Source organism: Strigops habroptila, chromosome 2 (assembly GCF_004027225.2).
Source record: "Strigops habroptila isolate Jane chromosome 2, bStrHab1.2.pri, whole genome shotgun sequence".
In the NCBI taxonomy this organism is placed as follows: domain Eukaryota; kingdom Metazoa; phylum Chordata; class Aves; order Psittaciformes; family Psittacidae; genus Strigops; species Strigops habroptila.
The window spans coordinates 50,192,163-50,215,808 of NC_044278.2; the positions used below are offsets into that span (position 1 = coordinate 50,192,163).

At 37.2% G+C, this 23,646-nt stretch overlaps 1 protein-coding gene across 2 annotated transcripts in view; it reads left to right on the plus strand.

Moving 5' to 3' along the window:
• ANOS1 (anosmin 1) overlaps window positions 1-23,646 on the plus strand; it is a 136,770-nt gene that overhangs the window by 81,336 nt on the left and 31,788 nt on the right. For both annotated transcript variants that reach the window (XM_030476733.1, XM_030476734.1), the window contains exons 5-8: window positions 995-1,179; window positions 9,507-9,636; window positions 18,721-18,923; window positions 20,680-20,827. In XM_030476733.1, coding sequence (XP_030332593.1) covers window positions 995-1,179; window positions 9,507-9,636; window positions 18,721-18,923; window positions 20,680-20,827 — 666 coding nt within the window. The remainder of the gene's footprint in view (window positions 1-994; window positions 1,180-9,506; window positions 9,637-18,720; window positions 18,924-20,679; window positions 20,828-23,646) is intronic.

Consider the following 23,646-nt stretch of genomic DNA (forward strand, 5'->3'; position numbering starts at 1 on the left):
CGTCTTTGTCTCCAAAATGTAATAATTGAAGATTATACATTAAAGCTATCTATTCCAAGATGCCTTGGAATTACCTTTCCTATATATTCAGAGAAGAGTGGATAGTGACATATCGTACAATACAGCTGCATAGGAGTCAGTAAGATCTTGCTGTCATGAAGAAGGCAAACAGCTTTCTTAAGTATATCAGACTAATGTAAGATGTGTGAAAGGGTAAGAGTTTAGACACAGTCTGTGTCCAGTTTTAGGCCTGACTCTGAAGAAGGGCTGTGTGCCAATGGGAGAGTTTCCAAAGAGAGCCGCAAGAATGATCAAAGATCTAGAAACACTGATTTAAAAGAAAATGAAGTGCACTGAGGTTATTAGACTGGAAAGAAAACATTCAGGGGCATGATAAGAGTCTTGACGTACATAAAAGGCTTCTCCATAGATGAAAGAATGAATATGTTCTCCACAATCCATGAACATCATGGACAACTACCAAGTTTAAGTGTAGGAGACTAAACATGGTAGTGTGAAAGGTTTTTAATGGTAAGGATAGAAGTAGTAGAATGGATTACTGTGTCATGCTGTGGGAATTCTGTCATTAAATGTGTTTAAGGACAAATTAGGTTAAAAACTGAACAACAGGAATAGCTGATTCTGCTTGGGATTAAAGGGATCTTTCTCTATATTATCAAAGCATATTTGGGAGGTATTTTCTGTGAGATCAATTTTAGCTTACAACTTTCAGATCCTTTAGTTTTTAAATGAAATAAAGAAATAATTTTGAAGACTTCTGTAAAAACAAATTTTACTGTTAGCAGAGAGAGGTCAGCTATGAGCCCTCCTAAAACTCCCATGCTCATCAGCTTATCCATTCCCCCCTTTTTTCCTTCTGTCTAGCCAACAATCTTCTTTTTCCTTAGTTATTTTTTATACGGCTAAATCTATATATGGTTTAATCACATCTTTAAATTATTCACATATTTTTGTCTACATGTTCCTATTACAGGTGTTCCACTGAAACCCCGGAAAGAATTAAAATTCATAGAACTTCAGTCTGGTGACCTAGAAGTGAAGTGGTCTTCAAAGTTCAATATTTCCATTGAGCCTGTGATCTATGTTGTTCAGAGAAGGTGGAATCAAGGAATCCATCCAAGCGAGGATGATGCTACCAACTGGCAAACTGTGGCACAGGTCAGTTCTTTATAAAGTGAAACAGGTTCCTACCTTCCAGACCCTATCTAAAGGTCTTCTTCAGATTGGAGAAGAGTTAGATCACTTACAACTGGGGAAGCTCATGCAGAGGGATACCTTTATAGGGTCTCTCTTCAGGTCGCAACAGTGCTGCACCCAGAATCCAGATCTCCAAGGTCTTAACTACACTGCTCAATGAACCAGACTGGACTGGTTCGTTGATTTCTAGACTGACTGGGTACTTCAGTATTTTTCCTTCCAGTTTTTCAGTTACAGAAACATCAAATGCTTTTGGTATTAAAAATGACTTCATAAAAAGTATGTGAATATATCAGTAAAAAAATAAGTAGTGGTTTCCTTGTCCCCAAAAGAAGAAGAATCCTCAGAGGTTTAACTTTTCAAAATCAGTTTATTTTGTAGGTTTGCTCACTATAGATAAAAACCTATAGAACTAGCTGGAGGCTTGATTTGCATAGGCCAGTAGGTAGCACTTTCTTGTAAGCACATACTTATGATCTATTCAGATGAGAATTCCAAAGTCTCTGAAAGTCATAAATCTCTTGAAAAATGTAGAATTCAATACCAAAATCCATTGAAGGAAACATATAAGAGAAATAGTCCTTCTGAGGTTAGTGGGACTCGGTACATAGTGTTGAAAGCATGGCTTGTGTCTTATAAAAAAGATAAGAAATATAATTGGTGAAAAGGCTATTTTTTAAAAATAAACCAGAAAAAAATAATAAAATCTTTATTCTCTGTAAAGTTTGGTTTTTTTCAGATGTGGCCCTCCTGGTTTGGAAAAGCCTATGATGTCATGCTCTTATCATTCAGTTCAATCCAATCTGAAAATGTAAGATTCATGAGCAAATGTTTCTTAATGAGAAGCAGCCAACAGCATAAATTTTCACTTAGTTCTTTCCCAGTTTCAGTCTGGTTTTTAACATGCTGACAGTCCACCTGGATGGCAGAGTTCCAGTCGTTTATCTTAACTGCTTCACCCTCATCCCTACTGACAAGAAAAGTAAAATGCTGATTTTGAAAAGACCTGAAAAACATCATTATAGCTGGGAAAAAAGGGAAAGAAAGAATAAATAGAACCATCTACAAAATAAAGTAAGGAGTTTATATTCTGTGACAATCTGTGTTCATTCTCAATTCAGATTGTGTAGGAAGAAGCTATCTTAAAATAATGTCAAGTGTCAAAGCTTGCGAAACTGAACACTCAGAAGTGAAGTTCTTCTCTTCAGTGTTATGGTACAGGGGGCTGTCACTATGCTAGAGTTTTGCTTAGAAAGTCAACTACAGCAGAGCCTGGCATGAAATCCTGCTTGTGCAAGCCTAAGGGAACGTGCACATCTCCAAACCTGGTAAAGTCTCAGTGACTTACTTATTATCTCTCAGCTGAGGTGCAGGTCTCAAATGTGCATTGTCCATATTCAGCAAACAACCTCCTGTCTTTGCTACCAGGAAAATACCATGTAGCAAAAATAAGCCAGATCTGAATTAGTCCTCACTGTTATCATGCCATGTATATGTGCTAGACTGTTGAAGTCCAACTCTTTTGGCTGTTGGATCCAGACTGTAAAGGTCTGGAGGAAGAGCACTGCTGTGAAACAGACCTCATGTATATTTCTGGAAGCATGCATTATATATGCTGCACTACTCCACTACAAACCTCTGCCTTGCAGTAGATGTACAGGAGAGAATGTTTCAGAAACATCTTCCTGTGTAAGAGTGATAGGAACCCTGACAGCTGCCTTTGCTGCGGGTCTGTTATATGGTGGCAGAAGTGGCTGACTTAATCACTGTGGCAGGAGAAGCTTCCTCCAGCTGACATCTTTCTGACAACTTCGCTGTCCCTTCTGCATCACAAGAGTCATGTTTTTGATTGTGTGATGGACCCCACTGGGGATGTCAGTTCAGAACAATCTTCAGGATGCCTGACTGGCTTTGCAAACTGTGTACACCTTATGGGACATACAGGCTGGGTACCCCTGAGGGGTGCTAGTAATCAGAATTTCTGTCTCTTTAGAGTTATGTACCCCCATGGTGTTTGTAGTTTTAGACATCCCACCGGGCAGTCACATTTGTTAAGTATGGCTGCATGCAGCAGAATTTATTTTGCAATATCAAGCAAGAAAGATGGATATCCAGTTTGACTAATGTGACTGTGTGCACAGCCTCTGGGCTTTTCTTGTCCATACAACTGAGAATTTTTTATTGTATGATTCGTAAACATTGGGGTGTGAGACCTTAATTATAGGCAAAGGCTGTGAAGAGCTCAACCATTTGGTATTGAAAAAATAATTTTGAACACGTTTGCTTTGTATTGTATTGTGTCATCAGGTCATTAAGAGGAAGGCTCAATCTATTAATACATTATTTATTTAAGTCTCCAAATCTATAAAGAAAGCAAACACATTCAAAACAATTTTAGTTATTTTTCCCTTCAGGAAGAAGAGATTTTGTTAACTTTAGGTTTTTACTACATATTTTTGAGAAAACTTGGCATAATTAACTGATTGACTAATTTCCATTAGTTAACATAAAAACTATGGGAACTAAGATACTAGTTAGCTATGATGTATGGTGTCCTAATTGGTTATGCAAACTTCTTACACTGCTGTTTTTCAAGGTTTAGTCTGCTGAACAGGACCTACTGCTCTATCCCATGAGAATACCTGCTGAAGGAGCTGGCAGAGGAGGTTGCTAAGCCACTCTCCATTATTTATTAGCAGTTCTGGTCTAGCGGGCAGTTCCCTGAGGATCGGAGGTTGGTCAACATGACTCCTCTATAAAAAGGGCAAGAAGGAAGACCCTGGAAGCTACAGGCATGTCAGCCTGAGCTCAGTGCCAGAGAATGGAGCAGTTGATCCTAGGTGAAATTGTAAGGCACATGTGGGAAAATGGAGGGATCAGGCCCAGTCAGCATGGGTTCATGAAGGACAAGTCCTGCTTCTATGATAAGGTGACCCACCTGGTTGATGAGGGAAAGGCTGTAGGCATTGTCTATTTGGACTTTATTAAAGCATTTGACGTTGTCTCCCACAGCATTCTCCTGGAGAAGTGGGCTGCTAGTGGCCTGGATAGGTGTGTTCTTCACTGATTTGGAAACTGGCTGGATGGCGTAGCCCAAAGACTGGTGGTAAATGGTGTCACATCTAGTTAGTGACCAGTCTCATGCAAAAGGTGCTCAGCAGAAAAGGACCTGTTGTGTTGGTCGACAGCTGTCTGAACATGAGCAGCTTGTGCCCAGGCAGCCAAGAAGGCCAACGGCATCCTGGCCTGTATAAGAAATAGTGTAGCCATCAGGGCCAGGGCAGTGATCATCATCCCCCTGTACTCGGCACTGGTGAGGCCGCACCTCAAATCAGTTCAGTTTTGCGCCCCTCACTACAAGAGAGACATTGAGGTGCTGGAGCAGGTCCAGAGAAGAGCAACAAAGTTGGTGAAGGGTCTGGAGCACAAGTGTGATGAGGAAGGGCTGAGGGAACTGGGGTTGTTTAGTCTGGAGAAGAGAAGGTTCAGGGGGGGACCGTATTGTTCTCTACAACTGCCTGAGAGGAGGTTTTAGTGAGGTGGGTGTTGGTCTCTTCTCCCAAGCAACAAGTGCTAGGACAAGAGGTAACGGCCTTAAGCTGCGCCAGGGGAGGTTTAGATTGCATATTAGGAAAAATTTCTTCACTGAAAGGGTGATCAGGCATTGGAACAGGCTGCCCAGGGAAGTGGTGAAATCACCATCACTGGAAGTGTTCAAAAATCATGTAGATGAGGCCCTTAGTGACATGGTTTAGTGGTGGACTTGGCAGTCCTGGGGTAATGGTTGGACTTGATGATCTTAAAGGTCTTTTCCAACCTTGATTCTATGATTCTACGGTTCTACTGTATATCTAATGAACAAACTTACTGTTCTGTTTGGTGCTAATGCTTTCCTAAAATAATAGTATTACTGTTTACATTTGATATGTAGATATACAATTGTATTAAGTTAATTAGTGAAGTTAATTCAAGTATGCCAGGTCAGTTATTTTCAGACAGAATATGTGCATGTTGTGTGAATGGATGTCAAGACTGCGTGTACATGTATATCCACACATATGTATGTATGTATACATATGGGCAGGCAGACAATAAAAATGAGTTTACCCATTAGTTTATTCCTTTATTAAAAAAAAAAACAAAACAACCACCCAAAACAAAACAAGGACTGTATTTATTGCTAGCTTGATTGTGACAGGCTTTAGTGCTTCTCTTTAACTTAAAGTTTCTGAGGCACCTAAAATTCTGTTTCTGAGCATCACAAGAAGTTTCTCAGTCCTCAGCAGTGAGAAATCCCTGCTGGAGTTAACCAGCAGTCCTGTATGCTAAAAGTTTCTTTCTCCATCTCCCAGGAACGGTTTGCTTTGGTAAGTGTTCTTAGAGAGTGCCCACCTTGTGTGGGATTGCACTCACCTGAAATAGGGGAGGTCTGCTGTCCTTTGATAGAGTAGTAGATGCAGCACTGTCAGGTTTCTTCTGTATCAGAGGAAACAAACTCAGCTCTTCTGATACCCTGGATGGTGTACCTTTACCCTCTGAACTGCAAATTCTTTTACCACTGTGTGTTGTTTCAAATACAGGTGTAGAGCTAGTAACTCAGCAGGGTAAGGCTGTCCTCTCCTATTTCCATTAAACCTTTGTACTACAGAAAGGAATCAGGATTGACAGTGCGAAAGTAAGGGAATGAACACAGTGAAAAAGTCCATTTGATACTGTAATCCTTGGATAGGGGAGAGTCCTCTGCACCAGTCTTTGCTATGAAGACCTTGCACCAATTTTTACGTAGATATATATGTATATGACAGAAAAAAAAGTCCTTGGGCTGGTGACACAAGATTCCCATCTGTCTGGCCTAACTCCTGTGCTGCTAAATCGTATATTCTCTTTCTTCTTTCACCCCATCCCTTTTCCTGAGGAGAAGCTGTAACTTTCAGCCTTCCTTTCTCTGAGGAACAGATTTGCCCATGAATGTAGAACATGGTCCAATTCAAAAAAGCATGAAACATCCAAGATGCTACAGAATATTTTCTCCCATCCTTTCAGACAAAGGAAGGGATTGAACATAGGTCATCCACACTCTGGGTAAGTACTTTAATCATTAGTCAGTTGTATGAGCAGCAGGGGGAGATTTCTGTAGGTATTTTGAAGAGGGTAGCAGATAATCCGCTTTTGAAAGACTGGGTGAGGGTTCTACTTTCAGGAGAGGTCTCAGGGCTTGAACAGTTAAGGGCTGCTGGAAGATGAGTAGAATTGTCAGTGCTTCCAAAATGGGGTGGCTCTTGGCAGATCTTAGACAAATTCTCACTGGAAAGCACAACCACTTTCTTCTTTCTGGCTACTGGAGGTGGCCTGTTGTCCTTGGGCCTAAAATGCACTCTTGAGAAGAAGAGTGAAGCTATTCTCTGTATTCTCTAGGTTATGTTATTGCAATTACATGCTGCTCTTATATAAAGTTGTATCCTGATGTAATTAATAGGAAATTTCCCTTGTCTTCACTGAACTTTGGATGATGCTAAAGGTGGACATGTTGGCCAGTGATTTTTATCTGAGGATTCATTTGTTATTTTATTCCAAATGAAACACCTAGTAAGATTATAAGTTAGCTTCAAAACATTCCTTTTTTAATTAAATAGGTAATGCATAGCCAAAATAAATACTAATTATGATCCCATAATTATATTTTTGGGTTTTATTTGTGATTCTTAAAAAAATATATACTAGCATTCTAAGAAATCAGTAAAATTATTTCTCCAATGTTCAGGCAAAATTTTAGGTGTGTGATGAAATTCAAACATTAGTTATTTAACACCACGTAACAAACCATTTAGTGTGGTATTACATTTATATAAGACAAATATTGAAAGGACTCTGAATATTATGATCTCAGCTCAAAACATACTTAAGTAGCGAGAACTAACCTAAAGCAATTAAGCTAAAAAATTCAATTTACAATTAAGGTAGTATGAGATATCTCAGTAGTATTTAGCTCTTTCTTGAAATTTATCAGATCTATGTAAAAGTTGCTTAGAGGTGCCAAGTAGTTTATAATGCAGGAATTACAGATACACGTCTTGCATGCCACTGAGTTTAACAGGAGCTTTGCCAACAAAATGAATGATGAAAGTAATAGGCCCCAAGGCATGTTCATAAATTAAAATAATTTTGGTAATATGGATTGACAGATTATTTGATCTTACAATATTTCATGGTTGCCATGGAAGACTGACACAAATGAAATCCTTTCTTTTAATTAGTCCTAGCAGTATGGCTGAGCTGATGCAAACAACAAACAAGATTCCTTAGCTGAGGAGTTTGGGGTCAAGTCTGTTCAGATAATACTTGCCTTGTAACTACATTTAGCAAATCTGTTTTTAAAAACCCAACTAGTTAATTAGAATTAGGTATTGGTCCTGATACTGATTTCAGTTGCAGCAATAGCCTGAATATATCCCTGATTTTCTTCTGTTGATATAGTGATAGTTTATATTACTCTAGTTCACTGTTGTGTCTTATCTATAAATTTTTGAGAATGTGAGCTTGCATGCTGGAAAAAAAATAGCACATTTGAATGCTCCATACAATGAAAATAATAGTAAAAGTTGGTTCAGGTAGGCTTTTCCTTCCCTAGGGGAACCCCTTGACTGGAGGAGATAATTCACTCTACAGGCAACATAAAAGCTGAAAAAAAGAAAAAAGAGGCAGATGATGAAAATGTCTGGATGGTTACCCATGCTTAAACTAAAAAGACAAATTCAGCAGTCTGAATGTGAGGGGCTCAAAGTCTGCAGCACTTACCAGTCTGAGAGCAGTTAATAGTGCAGTTTAGAAAGGCTCTCTTTCCTTTACATGCACACACAAATGAGCTATCTCTTTCCCTAAATTTTGCTTGTCACCACATGAAGAAATTAAGTCCAGGATTGCACCTACAAATTTTATTTTTTTAGGGCTCTAAAAATACCATTACTGGAGAGCTAAAGCAACTTCCTCAAGTTCTGGCTATCTGAGTTAGGTCTGCAGCTGCTACTTTCTTATACAGATTGGAAAGGGAGCAAAAAGCAGAAATTATGCCATGCCTTTTCTGGGAACTACTTGGCATCATTGCAAGTAACATTAAATCCTATACGGAAAAGGTGGGATTTTGAAGTTATAGACAACATATATTTATTTGTAAAAATAAATTTATGTCACTACATTTTTAATGAGGTCACATGTGTGGTCAGTAATGATCATCAGTAACCATTGTACAGTATATTTAGACATGTACAGGACATTTGGTTCAGGTTCATGTGTTATTTTGATTAAAGAATTAAAATGCAATAAACATGACATCCTAAAATAAATTGAACACTGGATAATAGAGGGGTAATTGCAAAAGTAAAATCTACAACAAGTTTCTGATGAGTTCTATAAAAATGCTATGTCTTCTGTACTTGGCAGTGATTCAGTGGTTACCAGGAAGCTGTACTCAGTTCCAGTGTTTGTACCTTTGGAAAAATAAGAAACAGTGCAGAAGATAGCTAGCTTTTTAAACGTTGAAAAGGAAAAAGAAAAAAAAGAGGAAAGCAAGGCTCAGAATAAGAGCACGTAAAGCACCTCTTACTGAAAGGGTTCACAAAGCATCTATGCTTACGCCATATTTCAGGAGTTAAGGCACTCTCCACAGAAGTTGGAAATTGAACTCATGACACTTAACAGTCTCAGTGGGTGTTGTTGGAGGAAAAGGTCATCTCCTATGACCTGAGAAAAGTCTGCAGGGAAGAGTTAAGGCTGCGAGTGTCTTTTTGACATAAGTGCCAAAGATCTGAAGAAGGCTTCCGTTCATTACCTGAGGGGTTTGTGTTTCCTATGAATGGAAAGGTGGCTACCCATGCATTTCATGAAACTGTTCTGGATCTCCAGTTCTGAGAGTTGGAGAAATCAGTCCTGTGGCCTGGAGCAGTGAGCTCCCTGAGATGTCAACACCTGAATACCTAGGCCCCATACACTGGTGAAGGTTGTGATAACTGGAAAACTAATTTTGTGAATTTAACACTTCACCAATTTTCTAAAGGTTACTTTTTCCAGAAGATGCCTCCAATGCACTGTAAAATGGGGTGGTTATATGATTTTTTTCCACAGCTGTAAATGCTTTGCAGTGCAGAATGATGCTTGGAGTCAGGTGAAGTGGTTGCATTCAGCATGCTGACACAGGTGTGTCTTCAGTCTGACTAAGAGGTATTGCATGGGAGGGGACAGCACAACTAGCCATGTCAGAACAATGCATGTAAGCTTGACGTTTTCCCCACCAGACTACAGATGAGCGGGTTCGGCTGCCAGACATCCGAGCGAGCAGGTGGTACCAGTTCCGTGTTGCAGCTGTGAATGTGCACGGGACGAGAGGGTTCACGGCACCCAGCAAACACTTCCGATCCTCAAAAGGTTAGTTTTCATTCATTGTGTCTGGTGCTTGCCTTCCACTCACGTGGAGTGCAACCTGGTCTGCCTGCTTTTGTGGTAGAAGGTTTTAACAGGTGGGTTTTCAGGTAGTTTTGCCATTGGCTTTAGAAATGGTGTGAGGTTTGTCTGAAGTCGGCAAAGTAATTAAAGGTTAAAGATATCATTATTCTTTCATCAGTAAGGGTGAAAGTAAGTAATCAGTAAGAGTATTGAAATATTTTGTTGCCTGTATCTAGATAATTGTAGCAACATTGTTTTGATGGAACTGTGGGCTCTCTTAATATAACCTTCCCCTTGCTAGCACTAACTGTAAGGGCTTAAGAATAAAGAGTATAAATGCTAAGTAGCATGTTTCTGTTCATTAGAAAGGCATGCTGGACAATCCACAAAGTCCTGTAGGATTTTTTGTTGCCATTTCTGGTTTTGCAAGGGTTTGGGTAATAAAATAACTTCGAAAATTATTTGTGTACCAGTAAACGGTACTTGGAGGGTGGGGGAGATAGAAATGGATCTCCCCTTCTGTGAAGTTGCTAGCTTTGTCCCTCACGTGCCTTTGACCCGCACAAAATATTTTCCCGGATGACTCTCGGGCTTAGTATAGGAGTTAGCACAGGCCAGAAACTATTCCCAATGGACAGATGGTCTGGATGTGGTCACCCTCTCTTAAAGGCAGTTAATAATGTGGGCATTGCCAGACCATGCTAGTTGACTTTAGTGCTGAAGAATGAGATCTAGCATTCTTTACTCGACTCATAGAAGATGTTTCTAATAGAAAGACTTGTCTTTGTTTTAGTAGTGACAGAATCTTTATACTTGTATAATGCATACTTTGAGGAATGCATTTCCTCTTTGTTCTGCAGACAGAATGATCTTGCAATACAGGCAGTGGCCATCTGTGGGTTCCCATGCTACCTTTTTGCTTGCTGTTAGGCTATAGTTCTAGAAAAAAATCTTACTGTAAATGAAATTATAGAGGCATACAAATGCTTTTGCTGGTATGGATAGCTTAATTACTTATGGAATAATTATACGTTAGATTTAATAATTTTTTGGTGCCATAACCACATTTGTAGTGGGAAGGTTGGCTGGCATAGCCATCCCATTCCTGCTTTGACCACAAACCTTTTCAAGTATAACAGAATATTATTTAAGAATTTATTATACTTGAGTAGCATACCATTTCAGTCAAATAAAAAATACAGTTCCTTCAAGCTGCGTTGAGCTTACTGCAAGGACTCAGCTGCAGCAGTAGCTTTTATTTCACTTTTCTTCATGAGCAGCACTTCAGCAGATACAGCACTTTGTTACTGAATCTGGCACCAACTTTCTTTTAGACTGAGATCATTGTCAGTTGTTTTATTGAGTTTGTAAAGATTTTCCAGCTATTCTGCTTGGAACCACTATAATTGCAATTACATAAAGGTATATCATGGTAACTGAGGTTTTGGCTTGAACATGACATTTTCAGGCAGGATTTGTATTACTTCCCCAGAAATTCATCCCCTACTGATTGCGCTAGCCACAGGAGTATAATGTTCAAAATACCTACACTGGTAATGAATGTCCATGGTAAGTCATACTGAAGCTCTCTTTAGCTCAGTATCTGACCCCAGCCAAAAGTAGGTTTCTGGAGAACAGTTGTGAGAGCAGGATAAGCACATAGGGATATGTCTTCAGAACAGTCTCCCAGATGGCACTGATTTGTGTTTCAAGAGCTTGTGGTTTTGAAATGACTGTGTGTTAGATATCAGAGTTGTCTTTTATTGTGGTCTCTGCAGCTACCCCTGAGCCATTTGCTCTTTTTGAGTACTGCTCATGGTTGTCTGGTGGAAAGTACTCCTAGAACTTTGTGGCAAGGACAGCAGGAGCCAGTACTACCTCTGCATGCTCTTTACCTAGTAAAGCAAAATAATGGGATCTTGATAATTGCACAAAGTGTGTAGCCAGCATTGTTCAGAAGGCTTCTGTAACTCAAAACAACGATTTTTCAAATCTAAATTCCAGCCCTTGGCAGAGAATTGTGAATTGCCAGAAAAATGGCAAGGAGTTCAGTTAGCTATCAGCTTTGCAGCCAAAATCATCCTACTGCGGCAGCTCATCTGACTGCTTTAGAGTCTTTGGTATTGTCAGTGGTTATTGTAAAGATAATATGTTCACCAGATAAACGTGTAGATGCGCTAGGTGACTCACATGAAAACGCTGCTAGGTGGTGACTGTTGGGAATGATACTGGGATGCTTCAATTGGTATTTCTTAGCCTTCATGTCCCCAAGTAGGCGCTCATAGCGGTAACAGTTATAGTGTCATATAGACATTTAATTACTAATTTGGGGCTCAGTGGGAAGTGGCAGCCCCTGCCTGGCAGAGAGGCAAGAAACTGCTGCTTAGATGTGCCTAGTGTTTTGAGTGCCAGCATCTACTGGCGCCTGCTGAGCTCCTACAGGCACTTTAACCTCCAGTTTGGAAAAGGAAAGTGGACTTTGGCAGGCTACCTTTGGAAGGTTGCTGACTGTCTGTGCTACGTTTGTATGAAGTGTGGACAGAAATTCACATCAGTTCTCGTACTGTTTCACTTCACCCTATTGTGCCAAGACCAAGAGAAGATTATTATCTGTGTCAGACTTAGCAGAAGTTTTCTTTAAAAAGAAATCCTTTGATCAGGAAACATGACAGCAATTCCTAAGACGGTTTCTCATGCAAGATGCTGAACTTTTACCAGTTGCTCATAAGTTATAATGAATAGCAAATTATTTGGGTTTATTTTTTCTTCAAAGTAGGACAAACATGATATATAATCTGAATCTAGAGAGGAGTATGGCACCACAATGTCTCTGTCGCTAAATATTTTAGGCTGTTAAAAGGAATATTCAAAAACACTGGTGCTGTAATTACTTGGAGAAAGACTTTTTGTCTGGTTACCACAAAACTGTTTTATACTGCTTTATGGGGTTTTTTTCAAATGTAAAAAATATGATTTCTAAGTAGACACAGCAAAGAAAGGTTTTGGTATATTCCAATTAATGTGAAGTCTACTGAGGTATGTAATTTCCATTAACTTTTCTATCGTTAAATAAAACTCCTTATTAACCAAATTAAATAAATTTCCCAGTCATGAAATAGGCAAAACCAGAAAAACAAGAGTATTTCATCAAGCATTTCAGCTTACCATTCTCATCTAGTTGTATTTTGAGGTTTTATCTATTGCAGCTTTTGATGCTCTTATACTATAAACTTTTGAGTTGAGGTTTATGAACTGTTCTACACTGCCTCATGTGTTCATTTAAGGCATTAATCTGTAAACAATAATCAAAGTGACACATCTGAGATAATTTATGAAATATTCAGAGCTTAAGCAGAGGTTTTTTTAATGTTGTTTATTTCTTTTTAATAAAGGAAATAAGGGGTTTATATGTGTTTGTCTGGGATGACCCTTCACAGGAATGAAGTGATGCTTCATTTTACCAAAATGCAATTCCAAAATTACAAGAAACACAGGTTAGACTAGGCCTATCTGTTTGGAGCAGAGTTGCTAGAACATGAAGTAAATACTGCACCTAGGAGAGTGTAGTATTCCTAGATTCCTATTCCTATTCCTTCTTTCCTAGAAGTAGGACTCTGCACATGGATTTCCAGATTGATACTGTCAGCTAAAATTGATCAAAACTTTCCACTATTTTGACAGTGGTTTGCAGTATTTTCAAGGTTTTTAAACGGTGTGTGCTTTCTTTTTCATCTTCAACTGAATGGCAATACTTTGCAATAACAGCAATAAATAAAGATAACGGAATGCCTGAGAGAACATTTTTGGTTCCCAAAGTTACACATATATTTCTTTTAATATTTTGGCTGGCACTCTCCAACTGCTTTATTTTCTCTGGAAGCAGAAGAGAACTGTTCCTACAATCCACATGTGAATCTCCTTGGATGAAAAGCTACCTCTGTTTTTCTCCCATAAAGCAGGCACCACATAGGCTAACTGAACTAGTGAGAAGCTGCTCAGCACTAGTAATACAATTTTTGATTTGTTGCAAGAATTTTTAGGCTATTTTTTTCTAGCTTTTTATGATTTATGATAAGAATGAACTCTTCGTAAACAGAGACTGCAGTTACCTAACGGGATAAGTGTTAAGCATTTCCATGTTATCTTGCTGGTCTGTAGTTAGGTACAGTGCTTTTTCCGAGACAGAATGAAGCTGTAAGATCAACACAATGAGCCCAAACCATCTGATCCTTCTACGTCTCCTGAAGGTTTTTGTCTTCAATATGAAGGCAGTTGCTAGCATACGTAGGATAAATTGTCAAGCAAAAGGAAGCAGACAACATTGTTTTCACAACACATAAGTACCATACTGGATGTGATTTCACGCATACGTTACTGAGTGTTAGAAAAACTAGAACAGACACCCACTCCCAGCAATAAAATTCTTTCTGTCTCTCCTTTGGGACCAATGATTTTTTTATGCTGTTGCACAGCTGGTTTATGTGTGCCATTTCCATTGGGCAAAGCCCGTCTTCCTGCTTATGTCTTGGAACTGTTTAATGGTTGGAAACCATTGCTGTCTGTAGAGCAGCTTCAGCAGATTTTTAGTGTTGGAAGGTCTAATGTTTAAAAGATAGCAATGGCAAACCCATTTTAAGTCAGAAAAAAAAGCTCTTGAAAAAGGCTTTAAATTAGAGTCAAACTTGCTATCACTTTTACAGCTCAAAATGAGAATTCTGGTTCCAATGTCATTCTTTCCTTCTTTGACAATATTCTAAATCATTTACTGTTTTCACCACAGTTGCCACATTTAAAGCCAAAGTGGATGCATTGCATGTGTGGATGCAAGTGGATGCAAGTGTATGGTGATATGATTCTTGTGTACAGCTTGCCCATACTGTTTTGTTAAGGTTATAAAAGTGCTTCCAGATCCTGATTGGAAAAAAAAAAATGTAAAATATAAATTGTCTGTCACTATGTTTACAAATATGAGTGTGGGAAGATGTGCATTTTGAAATGGTGATGATGTGAGGGTTTTCTTTTTTTCTTTTATTTACTGCAAGCAATCCTCCCTTTTGGGGACTGGAGACAGAATTTTGCTTGTGATGGCTGAGTAGCCAGCAAGACAAGAATTTAAGCCCTTTGAGTATACTAAAGCCAGATGCAATCCAGACAAATGCAGTACTTACTCCATGTGCTGGAACAGCAGCTTCAGCCTTGACCTAATGAAGCTATCATTTCTAGCAGTGAGAAGTGATTTACTTGTCAGTCTGCTGAGACCAGATTTTTTTTTCAGATTTGAGGACAGCTGTCTGTGCCAAATTCTAGTATATATAAAATGACTTTTATTTTATTTGAGTTGTAGTATAAACTGCAAAGGAAAAGCTGCAACTAGCATCACTATTTCTGCAAACCAAAGAATTTAACACTCAGATAAATTCATGTATATAAAATTTCAGAACTTTACATTTGAAAAACTGGCAGTAGTTTCCATTCCAGTAATTTAATGTTTATGTATCTGAATTATACATGTGGGCAGTCAGTCAAAGGGATCACAGATATATGAAGACTAACAGCAGTATGGCTGTTAGCTTTATAGTCAACAGAATGCCAGTTCAGCTTCATAGTCAGGTTAACAAACACCTTATGTATATAAGCTTTATCATCCAGTACCAGTTATTAGAGCCTGAAGTATTTCAGCATGACTTGTATACTGCTTTTAGTTTGCATAGACATAAGCATAGCAGAGCACCTTCTAGAAGCATGACTTTTCCATTCAGTAATGCAGAAGAAAACAACTCATCTGTTACCTGGTAACTGGCAAGCATACATTATGGAGGAGCATGCTCTTATACTTTACAGTTTTTTGGAACTTGGATGGAGGGGAGGGGAGGGGGCAGGCTTTTGAGAGGTCTGGGTTTGGGATTTTTGGAGTTTGGGGTTTTGGGGGGGGGTTGGTTTTTCTTTTTTAATTATTATTTTTGTTGTTGTGGTTCTTTGAGGATGGGTTGTAGGTCATTTGAGTTTTTCTCCTGTTAATAACAGAGATCACAATATCATGCCTTGCTGCTATTCTTTCTTACCTGTTTGTTTTGCTGGTGAAGCTCAATTCATTTCAAATTAAAAATTAATATTCTTGGGGTCTTGGCTCAAAAAATGATAGTTCTGTCAGTTGTAATAGTGATGAGGGTCACAGAAATATATAGAAATAGATGAATAAATTATATAGTGGTATTGAAACTCCAGCTAAGGAATGGATCCTTAGCTGGAATAAAATGCTCACTAAGTGGCTTCATATTTCAGGTAATACACTCCAAATCCAAGAAATATTTTAGTGTTGTGTCTCTACAGTTTGGTTGTGGTGTTTTTCGGATGATTAAATGCAAAACTGTAATAAATTAAGTTTTGTTCAACTTTGACATCTTATGTTTTTCTAGATAATTATTTTCTCCAGATTAGTCAGCTAGTTTCAAAAAAGCTCTTTTAGAAAATGGCGCTTTCAAATGTCTCACTTTTTCATTTCTGTCAGCTGCAGATCTCCTTCCTTTCTGTCTTCTACTGCTAGCACCACCATTCTTCCTCCTCTTCAAAGTCATTTTTGAGGATGACATTTGCAAGGCTTGCGAAAGAGAGACTTTGAAGAAGGAGGGCACTCAGGAAAATGTTTCTGCTATTGCTGTTTTATTTCACATCTGTATTCCTTTTAAAAGGACGTTCTTTCTTTTCTTAACTATAATTACTCAATGCATTTTTAATACAATGTTTACATTCTCCCATAGCAAAGGAACACTACTGGGTTTTCTTTTAAATATGGATCAGTGTTTTGCCTGCTGACTGGACTGTTTCTAACAAACACAGCTGAAGTGCTATTGATAAAGTAATGTTTCCAATAAACTGAGCAATTATAAAAAGTACAAAGTGAAATTCTGGTGCTCTAGAAGGCAGAAGAAATGATCTGTTGGTTTCTGTATGCACGTAGTTCTTCCTTACTGCTTTCTCTTTCTGCTTATGTCACTGGGAAAAACAGGCATGTTTGAAGTTACCTTAAAATAAACAAATAAACAAATTCCTGTGATTCTGAGTCATATAAAAGCTTCATTCTGGTCAATTGTTAACTTTGTACAAGGAAAAATTACACACTATCTTATTTTCTTAAGGGGACAGAAACATTTGAAAAGGAAGAACATTAATTCGGTCATTTGCTTTAGACCTATGAAAAACAGGTGAATAGAACTTCAGATTATTTTTAATCATTTTGTCCATAAAAGCTATTTCATTCAACTTTTAGATTTATTTTTTTTTTTTAGTGACTCACGAAGTCTTTTATAGGTACAGAATGAAGACAAACATATTTTATGTTTAAAATTGTTTTTTCTTACATCTGACCATTTGTGAAGACATATTCTCTGAAACATTTTAATTCTATCCCATATGTTATCTATAAATAATACATGATACATAGTACTTCTGGGAGTTAACCTGAATAATTCACCTACAGTAATACGATCATGTTGCACTTCAGGTTATAAATCTTTTATTGCCGTAATACATTGTCATATAACATAAAAAACACCTATTATTTTAAATCAGTGAAGGTGAATACTTAATAAAGATTTTGGATTTGTGAATCATGATTTTGCTCATATTTATTGTACCTAAATTTCACTTTATATCCACTTGCTTTATCAACCAATAGAAGTAAATGGAAAGTTGTGTTAGAGAACAGTATAAACCATTTAACTAAATTACCTCTTAAATTTATCCCTTCCAATATAAATAGCTTTTATACATTATACAAGTAGTTCCCATAAAGGGATCTGGCTTGCAAGCTGATTAAAAAAAAAAAAAAAAAAGTGAGAAGAAATAAGGAATTCTCATTATTTTGAAAATTAATTTAAATTTCCAGAATTCTTAAACTCAAGTATGCTTTGTAACTTTTATGGCCAAAAGTTAGGTTGAATTATATGTGTGAGGAAACAAGGACATCCATTACTATTTAACTAAAATGGCATGTGTGAGGAAACAGGAGCATAGCATCCATTGTTATTTAACCAAGACACTTTGTTAAATAACAGGAATGAGCAATTATTTCACATCTGCTGATCTTTAAAAGGGAAATGCTGTCCTTATTCATTCTGAATGTGTCTGTTTGCATGAACTAAATGATGGAATTTTTCAGTGAGACGGTTTGTGATAGGGATTATCTGATGAACGTAGTATGCCTGGAAAGTGTATTTAACAACTCATTTACCATTATAAAAAGATGCAGTTGAACCATACAATAAATGAATGCCTGGTGTCTCTGCACACCCCGAGTTTTATTTCTTGCAAATAAGTGGTGGCTCATTTAGCTGAAAAGTTATACGAAAATGGTTTCTTTTCGGTCAGATTGTTTTTTTCTTGGCTACAGGTTCATAATATGGCCTAATTATTATGGATTTCCTTTATTCTGCCTGATATATTTTTTTTCTTTTTTGAGTCACACTGTTTTCTTTTTCAATTTTGTTTTTGCAGTTGCCTTATATTTTGTCAATATTTGACTTTTATGAAAGCATAATGTATCATTACATCTTATATTTATTCTAAGAAAGTGTTTGTGTCCCATAGATATCAATACTAGAATTTTAAAGAAAGACTCAACATGTAGAAAGTTAATTTTTTCATCTGAGAATTGTCTGTCAACAATAAAAAAAATATTCAGTGTTTCCACCATACAATTCTGTGATGACTATACAAGGCCACTTGTAGAAGAGGAGTGTTTAACACGCTATGTATTTGAAGTAGTGTATCACTGAAGTAAAACTGATAGTCTAGTACATTTTGATAAAGCTTTATAATGTTTATGAGCTACCGTCCATACAGAATAATGACAAAACCAGATGCTAACCCATAATTTTTATTTTGAATTTCTAGAATTTACAAGAAGCCATATCACTTATTGAAAATTTTTGCCTCAAATTTCTTCAATGTATTAAGAATGCTTAACCCAGCTCTTGTATGCCTGGTAAATACATAAGGTGAAGATGATCTTTAACTTACTGAAGATAATCTTTATTTTAGAATATTTTTGTTTGCTTTAAATTCTAGATCCATCTGCTCCACCAGCTCCATCTAATATCAGAATTGCCAATATCAGTGCAAACAACGATGGGAGTGTAAATGTAATGATTACTTGGGATCTTCCAGAAGAACCTGATATCCCAGTGCACCACTACAAAGTCTTCTGGAGCTGGACATACAGCAAATACGTAATCCCAGCCAAAAAAAAGAGAAGAAAGATTACTGATGGGGTAAGAAAGAAAATAGTAAATGAGACAGAAGTATGGTTTATTTCTGGCACAAAATAGAGTGTAAGTATAAAATACGTGATAAATTGCAATGATTTCAGCTGCTGGTAAACTAGTGGTCTTAATTTTTAATATCACCAGCCCCATAGACAATTTTGATCTCCCAGTCCCTATCTTTCACTGAACTCAGGGAGAGAAGTAGACTTCAGCCTTAAAATGCAGGCAACTGCTATCAGATTTTGCAGGAAAGACGAATAGAAAGTTAAGTGCTATTTGTCCTCTAAATTCAGGCTTATTTTTTAGTGCTTCTAAAAGATACAGTGCTTTGTTTTATTTAAAAAGCCTAGCATCATCTGTCACATTGTCTTTTCACTATGCATGTAAAACTTGTGACACAGTGATATAGAGTAACCATTAAATAATCAGTGTAGGTCCAAGGGAAAAAAACAACCCAAAACTCTTTAAATAAGCTTCTGTACCACAGATCTGGCATATTTCCATAGCAGCCAGCTCCTATGGGTTTTTTGAATGATGTATCAAATACTGCTTTACTGGAAAATTATTTGTTGTGATATCCCTAAGCATACTGCATATTGTTTTAAAGTAGTTAATAGAAACAGAAATAAATTACAGATAACAGGCCTGAACTTAATTCTAAATGCTTTTAATAAGTGTATTGTGAGAATTTGGTCCCAAGTCTATGTTAACTCTGTGTTTTGGCTCTGGCTGCCCACCTGCAATGTGATGAGTGACAGCTGGAGGGTTGTAGTTCCCTCTGTCCCTCAGTCACCAAACCCTGAGAGAAATAAAAGCAATGAAGGCTGTGTGCTGAATTCTTGCAAGTAAATACACACAGAAAAGAAAGTTAGTTCTTTGTTGTACCCTTAAAATATCACTTTGGCAAGATAGGAGTAAGGTTGGTCTGTGTTATGTAGAAAAGTCTGTGTTTCTCAGAAAAGCTGCCATTGACTGGAGATCTTCATGACAGAGGCTGGAGCCTAAAGGTATAGGGGAGCTTTTTCTCCAGAAGCTCGTCCTTAAATCACGTCCGTAAACCCAAAGAATTTTAAGATTGAGCTGGGTCCTTAATTTTGTGTTGGCATTTTGCATAGGGTACATCCTACCTATAAATACGTTACAATAGATCCAGTATACAACATTACGGTAATTGGAACCACGTTCTGACCTTGAATATAGGGAAATCCAGAAGATCCAGAGCATATTTTAGAGAAAAGGTAGGCTCTTAGAATATATTTCGTATTACTCCTATCTCACTGTAATTTTTCTTCTGGAGCATGAGGTTGAAACAAATAGACTATATTGAAAAATGTAGTGAATGTTGGATTTTAGCTGTCTGCAGACTGGCTGTCTCTAGAAAAAGTTTCCAATTTGTTTGCTAACACAGAAATTGGGGAATAAACAGTTTAAATTCCTTTGGCTAAAATAATTTTGGCATAAGAAAAAAACTGTTATGTAGAAAAAAACCTTTATTTTTTTCCTATACAGTAGGTATCTGTATTTGCCAAGGAATTACCAAAATTATGTAAACATCAAGAAGGGTAGTATTTTAAAAATTACAGAGAAAACCAGAGCCTAATAAAATATATTTTAAAGAAAGGAAATTTTGCTCTGTTGAAATTTTTACATGAGTTTATTTTCTAATTTCAAAAAAGCGGTGTGCCTAACATAACAGGCCTGCTTTTATTAAGTGCCTGTTTCAGTAATACTATAACTGCTTTGTATTTTTATTCTATTATAGGCCCAAAATTATGTGGTCCTGGAGGGACTCCAGCCCAATAGCAACTACAATGTAGAACTGCAGGCAGTAACACGCTGGGGCCAGATACGCCTAAAAAGTGCTAAGGTTTCTCTCCATTTTAGTACAACTCAGGACACCAGGAATAATAGTGAGTAATTGTATTCAAACACCTGAATGCTTTATCTCTTCTCTATCTGGAATTTGAATGTTTTGTATAATGAGTTCTCAAATAAAATAAAAAAAAAATTAGTTCTTAAAGCAGACTGTTTGATAGCATAGTCATCCTATCCCAGTCGAGTAACCTTTTAATGTTAAATTTCTTATCTAAAAAATGGTGACAGTTTTTGCCTAATTCTTTGTCTTAGATTCCACTCATCTAAAATAAACAATTGCAGTGAAAATGGAACCATTTGCACAAATATGGTGTTAATATTTTTCAAATGCAATACAGGTATAAATACTGACTATATTTCTCAGAGGCTGGAATAAAACCATTTCTGTGTCTCTGTCTTAACTGGACAGTTTTAGCTTGCAGTGTTTTTCAAAATCCTGACTATTTTGAGTAGGCCATTGAGTCAGATTCTTGGACCACATAAACACATATCTACTCTGAAGTGATATAAAACATTGATTATTCTATTAAGGAGATATAAAACGTTCCATGCCTGACAAACAATGCATTCTCAAAATGTGTCACACATAGTACTCACATTCAAATTGAAATCTTGAGATCTTTAAATGTCAGACTATGTCTTGTTAAGATCTTTGCAACCTTACATGCTAAGTAATGTAATTGAAAAGCCTATCTGAATCTCAGAGTAAACCATGATTCTTTTTCTTAGTGAAATGCTATTTGTACAATTGCAATATGATCCTGAGTTACTGCTGCAACTGCTGATGTGTCTCTAATTAACTAATACAGCAAAATTCTGATAAGATGTTGAAGAATATAATTTTAAGTATCCTGCCCTGACTCCATTTTATTTGGCGTCCATTCGCGTTTTCTTTTTAAAGTACACTAACAGTTTAAACTTTACTTGTTGCCATTTTCATAACATAACTAATTACTTTCACCCTAAGTAATCAATTGCTATTGTTGCTGGACCATTCTTCAAGCATATTGAGTTTGGATATACATATAACATTTTAAAGTACTTGTTAGCTATGACAGACCTTCATATCTACAGTTGCTTCCCATGTTAATGTACGGAGAAGAAAAAATACACCTAAATATCCTTCTTTTTCCCATATTAAGCTTATTTTTACTACTTTTGGGGTATCTTAAGAGACATCAGAAGGCCAAGTTTCCATCTCATCAATACGCTGAGTCTTTGCTTGAAATCCATACTAGAATATGAACTTGAATTTCCACAGTGTGTACATAAAGCAACTTTGGGTTAAATCCTCAGTGAAGTCCAATGTAAGCGAATATAAGAGTACAGCCCTTTCCATACTGGCCCTCCTGGACTTTACCCGTGTTTTCTGCTATCCACTAGAAAGGTGACCTAGTTTTCAGAACTGCACAATATACCACATTTAGTTTTTCTTTCATTTTTATATGTACACAGGAGATGTAATAGAAGACGAACTATGGTGGGACCTGGATGTGTAATTCTAGTACACTCAGGCACTGAGCTTAACTAGAAGCCTATCATTGGTGTTTATGAGAGATGTTCTCATTTTGCGGAGTATTTTCCTAAGAATTTTTTGTTGGGTTTGCTGCTTTTTTTTTTTCCCCTGTTGTTTGGGGGATTTTGGGTGGTTTTATTTGTTTTTCTTTTTTTTCTGCAAAGCATATTTTGCTAGATAAACAAGCAAAAAAAAACCAAAATATTTTTTTTTTTTTTTTTTACCATCCCTCCTTCTCCCATTTTGGCTTTGGTTTTTTTTTTTTTTCTCTTCTGATTAGAAGTTTCTGTGAAGTTCTGGATCTCAGTGCTAAACTTCAGGGTGTTTACTTTTCAGTCCAATCATCTTGACTGGCATTTCATCAGATTACATCACAGCTCTGAGAAAGGACATGCAACAGAGTTTGAGTTTACATCCAATCACAGGAGAAGGCTGGTGCCTGGATTTCACCTGGGTCTGAGGCGGGGCTGTGTTCTGGTAACTGGGAGGAAATTCTGGGTGCCATTATACACACCTATCCAAAGTGACATTGGGCAAGCTGTTGAATTTCTTTCTCTCATTTTACTATGAGAATAGTCTTATAAACTTTCCCTTCTTGGCAGCAGGGATAATTAATCAACTGATGTTCGTCAGGCTTTATTGCTAGTCCTGACATTAGGTCACATCATCATAGTCTTTAAACATGATTGTAAATAAAGACTTTCCATATAACAAAAACTCCCTAAACTGAAGATGAGTAATTGATATTGGACTGTGTCATTTTTCTATACCATTCTATACTTACTGTGAGAAAACCTTTTATTGGTAGTATCAATTCTCTCCATGGCCTCACTAATGTTCTGTCACTCATGGTCTATATCACCAATGGGATTGTGTTGGGAGAGGAAGATTTTTGTTTCACTTTTCCCTCTATGAAAGGTTGTCCCCTCTACGAAATGGAGTTCATTTACCCTGTATCTCATATGTGCCTTTGGTGGTTTCATCATCTTACGTCCACTCCAGTGGCATCTATTTCCTATCATCATCATCACAGCTAGATTTAAATTCCTTCCACAATTTTGCTTGGACAATTTGCCCTCTCCTTGATTGTTTTGCTTCAGAAAACAGTCCATCAGCAGTTTCTGTGAAAGTCTGCTATCTCCTAATGTCCAAATAGAGCTCATTTACCCTGTGCCTTTGGTGGTTTCATCATTATAGACTTTCCAATGCCTTGTGCTTTATTTCATTTTGTTGTGGTGACCTTCTTCGACCAAAAGGTTTATTAATTGTTGTATTGTTTTTTAAACCAAAGTAATACTATACTAAGAGCAATATTTTTGTTTTCTCATATACTCAAAG